General features: G+C 44.2%; 1 protein-coding gene across 4 annotated transcripts in view; it reads right to left on the bottom strand.

Annotated features, from left to right (window-relative positions):
• Positions 1-12,550, bottom strand: part of LOC126984663 (WD repeat-containing protein 19-like) — a 161,769-nt gene that overhangs the window by 130,485 nt on the left and 18,734 nt on the right. For 3 of the 4 annotated variants that reach the window (XM_050838552.1, XM_050838560.1, XM_050838559.1), the window contains 2 exons: positions 5,223-5,377; positions 441-535 (listed from right to left, as the gene is read on the bottom strand). In XM_050838552.1, coding sequence (XP_050694509.1) covers positions 441-535; positions 5,223-5,377 — 250 coding nt within the window. Of the gene's footprint in view, positions 1-440; positions 536-5,222; positions 5,378-11,276; positions 11,521-12,550 lie in introns of those variants that run through there. The other variant, XM_050838542.1, reaches the window with a different exon arrangement.

The raw sequence follows: 12,550 nt of genomic DNA on the forward strand, positions 1-12,550 counted from the left end.
GCTACAAAATTGAAAACTAATAATAGGAAAATAAGACAATATTCATGTTAGCAGGGTCAAGGAGGCAGCACAGACGGTGAGTGTAATGTATGAGAGCAGTATATGGAGACGTTTTGAGGACGTAATACATCAGGAAAAGGATGGGAGGAGGACAACGTGTCCCTTACATCTCTGACGCTCGAATGTCTGAGAGCGGCTGATGTATCTCTTAGGTCTCTTATGGTTTACGGGTTAATACTACAGATAGCAATTTTTGTTCTAGTTGACTGACTCTTTCTGTATCAAATTCAGTTGACAAGTGACAGGCATCTTTTGTGGAGTTTGGAACCATCCCCAATGAAATAAGATACATGCATACTCTATTCACCACCAATTCAGTACATTGTTTCATTCTATTCTCTCCTTGAAGATGCATAACAAAGCTGGCAAATTCTACTAACCTGAGTTGGCATCCCACACATGTACAAGGGGAGACCTGTCATTGATGATGGACAGCAGTGCACCATCCTTATCCCAGCCGAAGCCTGAACACACGCTGCAAAGATAATATCTCTTAGAAAATGATCAATAGAGTCACTGTAGCTCTAACATATGATGTTTTCACTTGAAACTATATCTGGATTGAATGAAATAAAAAATACAAAGAAATATGACATGCCAAACATAAAAACAATCAATCAGTCACAGGTGGCATTCAACTGAGGGCATTTTGCCTCACCAGGAGTGCATTGCCTAACCTAGCCTACAATGCCATCCATAGAAATGTTTCCAAACAGGTTCAGTTTCCATGCAGAGACCCTGTTACCATCATAAGCAGCTTATGGCAGAATCCACTGACTTGCTCAAGCCATGAGCTTTGTAATAGTTCTCTTGGCCTCCTCAACTTGAGATTATCTTTTACAAAAACAGCCCAATGAGCAGGGTTGACTTCTGGGTAGCTTGTCACATGCCCATATAGCCAGTTGGCATTTACAGAATAGAGAAGTGGGAGAGGCCCTGCAGCCCGCCTAGGAGGGCAGACCACTCGGGGGCTGAGACTGAGACGGACATACAGTGAGTGAGGGCAACTACCACCTGGGTGGCGAACAACCTGCACATGCTCGCTGCTCGTTTGCATCAAGCCGTTCGACGCCTCAGACGAACTACCACGAGGCAAACAACCTGCACACGCTCACTGCTCGTCTGCATCAAGCCGTTCGACGCCTCGGATGAACAAACCACCGCGGCCTCTTAACCCGCTGTGGGAGGCAACTTGGTGGGTGGCCAGCGCATTCCTCATCAGACAGAAGCTAAGCCTCATCCTGACTACTTGCTTCTGCCCTGGCTCCAGCTCTGCTTCTCACTCGGGTTTCCTCAGAACCATGGGCTTTTTCTGGGCACCCTTATCTCTCTCCTCTCCACACCCTGACTCCCGTTACTGCCGTGACCTTGATGCCCCTTCTCCTCCTGCACCTCCCTCGTCCACAACGTCCACACCACTTCAAGGATGAAGCTGTGCTGCCTCATCACTGCCACTCCGAGGACGGGACGCAAGAAGGAAGAAGCCGTGCGAAGGTTCATTGCTGAGTCCGGCGTGCTGAAGCTTTCCTGTTGGAGACTTCCAGTTTTGTGAGGCTGTTTGGGGTTGTTTACTTTTTTATAGAGTAAATTGGTGTCTAACCATTTCTCTTGTTTTGTGTTCATACCTTCCGATTGCAGCACCCAACTTGGAAGCTTGACAGTGAGTGAGTGCTGGCGTGCCTGACTGAGTGAAGTGCCTGTCGTGCTTGTTGTCCTGAGTGTTCTGTGACCCTGTTCTGTGCTTGACCTGTGCTTGCATTCTACCTGGTGTGCTGTGTAACTTTTGTGATATTACACCACAGAAAACCCAACTGTGCAGTGTCTTTTCCCTGCTGGCCAGCCGTCTAAGCTCCCCGCCAGCCAGCCGTCTTGGCCCCCCACTGGTGTGCCCCCGCGGCACTCCGCTATTATTTGGCCCACGATGTGAGCATGGATTGAACCCCAATACCCCCCCATAGCCTGCGAGGTACCGGCCATCCAGTCGGCAGGTTTGTGTGGGGATCATTTCAGTATTTATGCCGAAGCCTCTAATACAGTACTGTCTCCAAGTTTGCGATAAATAGGTCGACATTGCAGGTCGCAAATGTTGAAATCGCAAACTTTGAACCATTATTCTTATGGGGAAAATTGAAAACTGTCGACATCTTGCGCTTGGTCACCCACGCGAGTGGCCAAACGCATGTGTGCGGATGGCCCCGGCCGCATGCTGGGCCCGAGCAGCTGGCTGGCAGCTGTTGGTGGTGATGGTGATGACGAGTGTCGGCGGCGTGGCCTTTGCATCAGCGCTGCCTGAACGGTGTTTTTGTCGGGGCCCATGTGTGTGTGTGTGTGTGTGTGTGTGTGTGTGTGGCTGTGTTTGTTGTGGGTTTGGGCTTCTAAATTTGCCAGTTCTTGTTTTCCACATGTTGTGCGGGACCCCTTTCTTTTCTTCCATCTCTTCTTTTTAAAAAGGAAGAGATGGAAGAAAAGAAAGAGGTCCTGCACAACATCTGGAAGGTGGGAATTGGCAGACTGAGGAGCCTGGGCCCACGATGGGCACAGCCACACACGCACGGGCCCCGATGAAGGTGCCGTTTGAGTGCCGCTGATGCGGGGGCTCAGTCGCCGACGCTCATCATCACCCTCACCATCATCAGCCACCCATCAGCTGCTCGGGCCCGGCACACAGTCGGGGCTGCTTGCACACATGCACCTGGCTGCCCAGATCCCACTCACCATGCTTCCTGTGGCCAATGGAAAAGCCCAGGGGGTGGGTAAGAGCGAGAATGGGAATCAAGGACCACAACAAGGTGTGAAAAAACCCGGTTTTAGCAGCCTTTTCCTTTTCCTTTCGGGTCATATCGCAATTTCAGTTTTCAATAAAAATCAAATTTTTGGGGTCCCTATCGCAAACTCGGTGAATCACAAACTTGAAACTCGCAATCCTGGAGACAGTACTGTAATATATTTGTGAGAAAGAGGGAAGGTGAACGTTGTGTGGCTGTATTCATTATGTGACTGTTGGTGCAGAAGGGAGATGAAAAAAAATCTCTCTCTCTCTCTCTCTCTCTCTCTCTCATAGGTTTATTTGTTTTATCAGCTGATCAAATGTTTGCAAGTATGATCCAATGTTTATACCTGTTCATATTTTTATCACCCGATTTTCTTAGAAAGAATGCATTAATAAATAATCTGCATGGTATGAAGCACCAAAAGTTGAAAAAGAAAATGGCAGAGACTTAGTGTTGAGCAACCAACATGATGGGACCCTCAGCTAGAAATATTTGAAAGAATATAACAACGAAATATTGCAAAAAAATTGTCACGTGTGTGTACCCTTCAGCCTCCTTGTGATGAAGTTTTACAGTAAAATTGTGATGTGTCATGCTTTGCGTTGCGATGTGTGGAATTTTTTTGCTAAAAAATCGCCATAATATTCCCACATATGGTATTCACTGGCATATGGAGACAACTGGTAAACCTGCTCGTACGCATACTATAAAGCCACCGAGTGACTCAGGGGGACAGCAATCAACACATGTTCGGAACAGATCCAGACATCACACAGTCTATGGAGGAAGGAGAGAAGGAAACAGAGCAAGTTGCTCACAAAAAGAAGAAAGCCAAGAAGAAACTAGAGATCAGCAAGGAGTGTGAGCCAGGAGGACATTAGCGAACCTGGCAACAACAAGGGAGGTTGTGCCTCCTGATTTCCTCACCTTTAAGCACATAATACCTTGCAAAAGAGAGGACCAGGTACAAGCTAAATCACTAAAATTGCATGTGAATACCAAATATTACTCCACAATGACTCCATGAATGACAGACACACACATGATTGATGTTGGTTTGCAGAAAAGCAAAAAACCTGCTGGAGCGGAAGAGGAAATAGTCGTCTGCATTTTATTGCCAAAATCTCAGTTCTGCCTTTTTTTTGTTTTTCTTTTTTATATAACTGTGTGATCATTTAACCAATTTTGATGGAGGTTTTTTTCATTTGAAAGAGGGATAAATGCTCGATTTTTGGGTATGGAAGATTTTATAATAAAGGCAACATATTTATATAAATTAGCAATATATTTTCAACTAAAACATATATGAAAAAAATAACACTAAACTATAAACAAAATTTATATAATCTGTCTTACACAATCTTTTGAGAATTGTACTAAGTTTATTTGTTATTTTTCTCATAAAATTTGACACGCGTTACAAAGAAATATTGCATTTCTTATATCTTTAAAAAACAAAAAATGCAATTTTTGCAATAAATTATTGTGCAATTCATATGAAACCTGGCATGGGATATCTCTTTACTGGTATACATGACATATTAGAAATTTATGACAATCAGTTATATCTAGCAAATTTATATTTTTGGCAGACGCTCCTCTTAAGTGAGATATCAGTGACTACATATTTGTAAGAGGTTTACATAAACTACAGTAGTCGTTTTTTTTTTTTCGTTTTTTTTTTTTACAACCAGGCCTATAGCACCGTAGGCTTTCTTGGTTGGACCTGGTGGTCAGCCCAAGCCCGTCATGGCACAGGCAAGTGTTTATAGAGGCGCCATCTATTCTCAGATGTTATTTGAGATATGTATTTATGCTACTTTCTGATATCCAAAATGTTTTCTTAAGTACAGCTTGTGTAAAGTTGCTCTCAGTGTTTTAATATGGATCTAGTGGCTTATTTTGGTTAGCGCATCAAACATACACGGAAATTCGCGATTCGCTGGGGTCCATGTCCCCTAAACCCTACAAATACGAGGGGAGAGGTGTAGTCTATTCCACAGTGGTTTGGTTTATGTACATGGGAAGGAATGAGGAAGCCCCAGTGGATGGCTGGCTCTGACTGCCAGCATCTCCGAGTGAGTCAACACAGAATGAACACTTTGTCAGCAAGAATGCTGGAAATGGATGTTGTGTCAATTTTGCTGACTGCACAAAAATAAACACACATAATGCCCAGAAGATACTTGTGGAAAATTCCGTTTGTTACACTTATATGCTAGTTATTCAGACTGTTGCATAATCTTCTGCTCATCAGTGAAGTCACCTTCAGCCTAAGAATAACAACCTTGATGTCCCAGGATCAAATTCTGGGACCTATAACTGAGAATTCATGGTACACCCCTTTATTCCTACATAGTGTCTGAAAAATATAAGATTTGCATCACTTACCCTGGCAGGTGTATCTGTTCACGCAGGTTGCCATGCCTGTCATAGATGTTGACCACCTGATTGTAGCCTGTAGAAGCCAGAAACCCACCTGAGGCCTTTTGCCAGGTGAAGAAAACTCCTCCTGGCCCATGAGGACTCTCCAAGCTGAATACTCGCTGTAAAGAAAGAAAAGTTGAGGTACCACTTGCACCACACATCAAATACAGTGGGAGAGTTGCAGAAATTGTTTGTGACCAGATGCCACTTCCTGTGGATGGCTAATCTGTCTCAAGTAGGTAAGTCATTCATTCATTCATTTCATCGACACCTGCTCCTAGGAGCTCCCACCAGGGAATGGCCACAGCAGAAGAGGTTCCAACTTTCTCTATCCCGACACTCCCTCCTTGCCCGCTCAAAGTTTCTCAAAGATCTTTCCCCCCTCTCCCTAACGTACTCTTGCACCCTATCCCTCCATTTCACTGGAGGTCATCCTCTAGCATTTCCTCCCTCTCACTCACATACACCCTTCTGGTCATCTTACTCTCCTCCATTCGCTTCATGTGGCCAAAACACTTTAAAGTCTGTCGCTTCACTTCTTCCACTACTCCACACTTCTTCCCTTCACCCCCGTGACACATTACGAAATGCTCATACACACTTTCATTACTTTCATTCATAGTAGGTAAGTGTAAAGTCATTATAAATTTGCTTCATTTCTGTGAACTGTAAAGCAAAATAAACCATATTCTTTTCAGTTGTAACAAGATTAAAGTAATGATATTTTTATTATATACAGCAAAAGCCCACCAGCCGCTGCTCCAGCAAAAAGAGTAAAGAAGGAGTGGCCAAAAGAGTGGTCAACTTTGGTTGGAGAGGAGTTATGATACTCCCCACTTCAAAGAATTGAAATCGTAGGCAGGAGGAACTGCAGAAGGAAGGCTGCTCCAGAGTTTACCAACAAAAGGGATGAAAGAGTGAAGATGCTGGTTAACTCTTAAACGGACTGCCGACGTTCTCACGGACTGCCGTGGCCCCTGGCCCATTTATGCCAGCGCCTTTGCCAGTCTCCTCCACAACGTTCGACTTCACCATGCCTGACAACGACACTCTTCCTCTGTAAAAGTGGTGTCCTTCAGAGCACCACTCTTCTGCTCGGGACCCATCTACGTGGTTCGCGATTTTGGAGTGCAGATATAAGCCTTCCATAATCTTTTAACCAGCCAACCACCCAACCCAACTCACCTCAGCTCGACTCACTGCAGCTGAACTCAATGCGCAACTCACCTCGGCTCGACTCACCGCTGCTGAACTCAACGCACAACTCACCGCAGCTGTCCTCACAACGCAACTCACCTCAGCTCGACTCACCGCAGCTGAACTCAACGCGCAACTCACCTCAGCTTGACTCCCCGCAGTTGTCCTCACCGCAGCTGTCCTCACCGCACAACTCACCTCAGCTCGACTCAATGCAGCTGAACTCAACGCGCAACTCACCTCAGCTGGACTCACCGCAGCTGAACTCAATGCGCAACTCACCACAGCTGTCCTCACCGCGCAACTCACCGCGCAACGCAACTCAACTCAGTGCAATTAAACTCAGCGCAACTCACTGCGCAACGAAATTCAACACATCGCAACTCACCGCGCAATGCAACGCAACTCAACACAATGCACCACCAGCAACACCGTCTGTGCCACAACGCCCCCGCACCAGGGAAGATTTCGTTCTTCCTGCCTCGTCACTGGGAGGGAGTATCTGTAGCAGTCACTGCTGAAAGCCGTGTGCTCTTCTTCTTCCCCGGTGACTAAGAAAATGGAGTGCTACGGCACAGACTTATATTTTGTTATTGCTATGTTGTCCCACGTCAGTGTCCGTGTCTAACGTGTCTTCATTGTTTGTCTCTTTTGTTAATTGTTTATCTTCCACTGTCTGTCCTCGTCTTCCTATTGTTAAATTATACATATTGTTTCACACACACACCAACACTTATATGTCATCTACACTACATAACATTCACACAAATGCATACACACACAAAAACCTTTTCAATGTGTTGTATTTGTCTCAATGACCTTTGTATGTTTGTTCAAATAAACAACCCTGACGGATATTGACTTTTCTCTATCCATGAACCAATTAGCAGTAGAACACTCACTTAACCACCAACAAAGCTAACCCGACGTATTGTCCGAGATGGAGGGTGATCAGGAGTCAGTCACGTCCAGGAGGGCATACAAGCCACCGAAGCTCGTCCTGTTGCGAGAATAGTATCCACCGTTCCTGGTTTCTTCTTTGCAGCATAATCCCTTTTAACCATCTTTCTGGAGGACATTGTTAAACCACAAAGAACGCACACTGTAGTGCTGAAAACACAAAGATCACACACAAAAGCACTAATGCAATCAGACATGAGCGCACGGATGCTATTTCTAAGAGTTTACAACGCAGACTGAGACTAGGGTTGCCAACTTGCCACCCTCTCCTTAAGAAACAGAATGCCATTTGTTCCATATTTGGCTGTCTAAATGGTTAAGTATTTGAAAACTGTAGTGAGCGCATTTTTCGGTGAACCACAAAACCAGTCCGGAAAATTATGTTCGTCAAGGGTCGTCCTGAAATATGTGTAAAATACGCGTCATAATGTCCCTCCCCCCCTTCCTCCTGCCTTCACCAGCAGCGGGCAGCAGCTGTCAGTCATGGCAGGCTAGTGAAATTTTAGGGTTGCCACCCATTCCTTAAAATATGGATTCATTCAGTAATGGAGAATGGGATGTTGCATTCCTTATTTTTTAGCTCAACTTGGCAACCCTACCTTCAGACTATTCCCATTGTTTTCCATTTTGAGCACTCTCGTCTTGCAGCAAACAAAGGGAACCCACACTCATGTCTTTGACATGTACAAAGAAACACACAAGTCCTCGTCGAAAGTCCTACTTGGTTGGCTAAACTGACGCCAGCCGACCAGCAGACGATAGAGTCTGTCTATCAGCATCCTCCCCTCCCCTTTATGAGCCGCCACCCAGCAAGGGCCTGTGGTCCCTCCTCGGAGGGACGCACATACTTGATCTTGACAGCCTCCATATAGCCCCTGTCCCCACCCTTGAGGTGGCAACAAATTAAAAAAAATCAATAAAATACTTGTAGAAACAGGATGCTCATATACCAAGTCACCGCTCGTAAACCTGGGCATTTTTTTTTTTTTTTGCTTGTAAATCAAAACACTCATAAACTAAGGCACTTGTAAACCGAGGTACGGCTGTATAACATAACACACATCCACACCATGCCATGGTTGAGAGGGGATGACGAACCATCAAGACTTGACCTAATTTTCACAAAAAAAGGTGGAGTTGGATGAAGGAGTCAGTCTGAGTGCCCCTTAGGAAAGAGCGACCATGAACTATTGGAGATGAAAACTTTGGAAGGATGTGAATATCAAGAAGAGGCTTATAAGGAAAAAAGGAAAAACTACCCTAAGGCAGATTACGTTGGACTCAAGACTTTCTTCGATGGGGTAGATTGGACTGATATGAAGAGGAGTACTAATATTCAACAGAAATATGACTTTTTTATGAATATTTACAACAGAGGAATAGAGATATATGTTCCATTCTACACAGTAAAAACTAAAGGAGAAAACATGGTTTGGATGGAAGTGAGACAGCAAGAAGAAATAGAAATAAGGCATGGAGGAATTTAAAGAAAAGACCAAATAAGAACAATAGACAAATATAAACAAGCAAGAAATGATTATGTGAAAATAAGGAGAGAGGAGGAAGCTAAATTTGAAAAAAGAATACAGTACCCTCCTGAGTTTCATGCTTGCTTTGTTCCGAGGGTATAGCGCTAAACTCGCGGATCGCGAAACTCGGGGTATTGAAAACACTGAAAAAGCACTTATTTGTTCCAGCCCATGGAGAAGCCGACTTTTTTTCACACTTTACTCTCTTATTATCTCAAAATACGTACTGTGTAATAAGGAAGAATATGTGAAGAGAGAACGGGTCATTTTGCAGCCGCAGCTGAAGGCAGCTGGTTGCCTTATGATCGGCTGACAATTCTGAAAACACACTTATGATTCCCCGAGTCCGATGACATCACCGACGGCGCTCATCCAATCAGTGGCCTCTAACTATGATGAAATGAAAGCTTTGTGGTCATGAACATCATGGCAAAGATATTTGGAAAAATCTTCAATGAAAAGCTGAAAATGTGGGCAGAGGAATCCAAGGCGTGGGGAGAAGAACAGAGTGGATTCAGAGAAGGAAGAGGAGGGCTGGAAAATGTGTAGGTTCTTAAGGAAATAATAAACAGAAATAAGAAGCAAGGAAAAGAGCTGTACCTGATATTTATAGACATTGAAAAGGCATATGACACAGTGGACAGAAGCAAGCTAATGAAATTGTTAAAGCACATTGGAATAGATAGCAAAGTGGCAGAGGTGATAAAGGAGATGTACAATGAAAATATGGTAAAATTCACTTTGGGAGACACCACCACGGACTGGATGGAGAACAAACGCAGATGACATTGTACTCATGGCAGAAAACAAGGCAGATATGGAGGAGCTACTGAGGATTACCAATGAGTATGGGAGGGAGTGGAAGATGAAATTCAGTGCCAGGAAATGTAAGGCCATAGAATTTAACAACAATGCCAATAGCCAGTGGGTCCTGGGAAACATTTTAATAGAGGGAGTGGAGAAGTACACATACTTGGGATTGGAAGTCAGCAAAGAAGGAGTAGGAGGAGAGAAACAAAGGAAAATAAACGAAGGAAAAGCCAGGAGGATGGTGGGCATGATCATGAACGCAGGCAGCAGGACTATCAATAAATACGAAGTAGGCAGGAGTATGTGGAAGGGAATAGCGGTGCCATACTGCCTGTACGGGTCAGAAATAACAGAGTATAGGGAAGGTGACCTGGCAAGATTAGAAAAGGTGCAGAACACCATGGGCAGATGGGGACTGGTGCTCCTAGATGCACAGCCGTAGAGGCCTTAAGGGGAGAAATGGGATGGAGTACATTTAAGGAGAGAATTATAAAGGGCACGATGGGATAACAGAGGACAGAACATCATCCTCATGGAAAAAAGAAATAGCTAGATGGAAGAGGAGAGAAAATCTTGAAAATGAGTGGAATAGAATGAGGGTTAAGGACATCAAGAATTGCATTGCCACTAATGGCCTGGAAAAATGGCAAGCAGGAGCAGCAGAAAAGTCAACTTTAAAATGGTACAAGACAAAACAAAAGCCTGAAAGAGAAAATTGGTACCGGGGAGACTGGGGGAGTAAGCTGCTGTTCAAGGCAAGGTCTGGAACTCTAGAAGTAAAGGGGAGAAGCAGAGACGAACAGGACCAAAACTGCAGCTTGTGTATAGGGGAAAAGGAAACAATAGAGCACCTGATAGTGGCCTGTGACAGGTATGAAGAGGAGAGGCAAAGGCTATTGGCATCAGTAGTGGAAATTATTGGGGAAGAGGAGCGGTAGCAGACTGGAGGAGGAAGACGGAGGAGTAAGTACCGTGTTAGGACTATATGGCAGTAAGGAGGAAGCAGTGAAATTAATACCTCACACAAAAATTTTCTTGACATGTGTTTGGGAAAAAAAGATCTGAGCAGTAAAAGTGGAGTGAAAAGTGTACTAGAGGAAAATAGCAAAGCACATAGGCAAATAAATCAGGAAAAGAAAAGGACAGAAAACCTAAGTTTCAGGATGAAGTGCTTAAGAAAGTGATGTATACTGAAGTGTAGAAGTAAAAAAAAGAAGAAAAGAGGAACGAAAGGAGGACCTAAGAAGCGATACAAAGCGGCACAGGTCAAAAGAAGAAGAAGAAGCCACATTCTCCTCTTCTTTATCTTTGTAGGCCATCTTTAATGCCATATTTTCATCCTTCATATCTCTGTTAACTTTTTTGAGTTTTTTAATGTATGTGTTGCACTGCGGCAGAACCATTTAGCCTTGAACTTCTGCTCTTTGTACATATTGTATTCTTCCACTCCAACCTTTTGACAGCCAATATGGAACCATCAGTCACACAGCTCACACTGTAGTCCTCGTTGGTTATGTTGTACCTTCTTCTCGCACTGCCCACATTCTTCTTGTTTCCTCCTTCCTTCACCTCTAGCCATCTTGAATCACCGCCCGCTGCCTGCTCCTTCCTTACATCTCATATCCTCGTCAACTTTAGCAGATTGTCCGCATCCCGCACACTTTTTTCTCTCTGGGTCCCTTCCTCCAGCCATTATTTCATTACCGTACACACGCCGTAATTTGTTTTAAAACAGGCCACAGCAACAACCTTCTTCCCGCTTCTTCAGCTGTCAGCGGTTGCAGAGTTCTGAAAACACGCTTGTGATCCACGTGGTGTCGTCTGCTAGAGTAAGGGCTGTTGCGGTCACCCGTGGAACAGTTGGACAAACCTATAGCTTCTGGTAGTTTTGTGTCTGTTTGAAATAATCTGCTAACTCTTTCTGTTATAAATCATTAAATCACTAATATCATGATTGACTATTGAACGTAAACCGCCGCCGCAGCCGCAAAATAGCTCGCAGAGAGGTTCAACTTACTCTTTCCATATTTCCCTCACCGCTCACAAGGATCACAAGCGGACAAACTAGAACAAAACCAGGCAAATTAATACTTTTAATGTTGTGTATTCCCACAGCAAGCATGCGTGGTAGACATCAGAATGACTAATTTCAGCGGGGAGATATTTCTCGCAACACAGGCCAGTGTAGTCGACCCGACCGTCCCTGCATTCTTCTTCTTCTTCTTTTGACCTGTGACGCTTTGGATCGCTTCTTTCGTTCCTCCTTTCTTCTTTTTCACTTATACACACTTCTTTTCGGTATTACATCACTTTCTTAATATACCGTTTTCTTCTAAATACTCCACCCATCTGGGGTTTTTTTTATAATTTTCTCACACATCTTTGCTACTACACTTGTTAATGACACTGGCCTATAGTTCAACGGGTCTTCCTTACTTCCTCCTTTAAGTATTGGGACAATGTTAGCCCTCTTCCAGTCTCTCGATACCTTCCCTTGTGCTAGTGAGACATTAATCAAGTTGCTCAACTTTTCAGCTATATGCTGGTTACACTCTTTTAGCACCCAATTTGATATACCATCCGGTCCTGCTGATTTCCTCGCATCCAATTCTTCCAATAATTTTCTAACTTCATCTGCTGATGTTTGTATTCTCTCCAGACCCACTCTATTCCCCGGCACTGCATCTACACCTTCAAACTCACTCTCCCTTGTGAACACTGTTTGGAAACAATTATTCATCACTTCTACTATTTCACTTATACTATCAAAGATTTCACCATTAACTTTAACTTTCT

Source organism: Eriocheir sinensis, chromosome 5 (assembly GCF_024679095.1).
Source record: "Eriocheir sinensis breed Jianghai 21 chromosome 5, ASM2467909v1, whole genome shotgun sequence".
Taxonomy (NCBI): Eukaryota; Metazoa; Arthropoda; class Malacostraca; order Decapoda; family Varunidae; genus Eriocheir; species Eriocheir sinensis.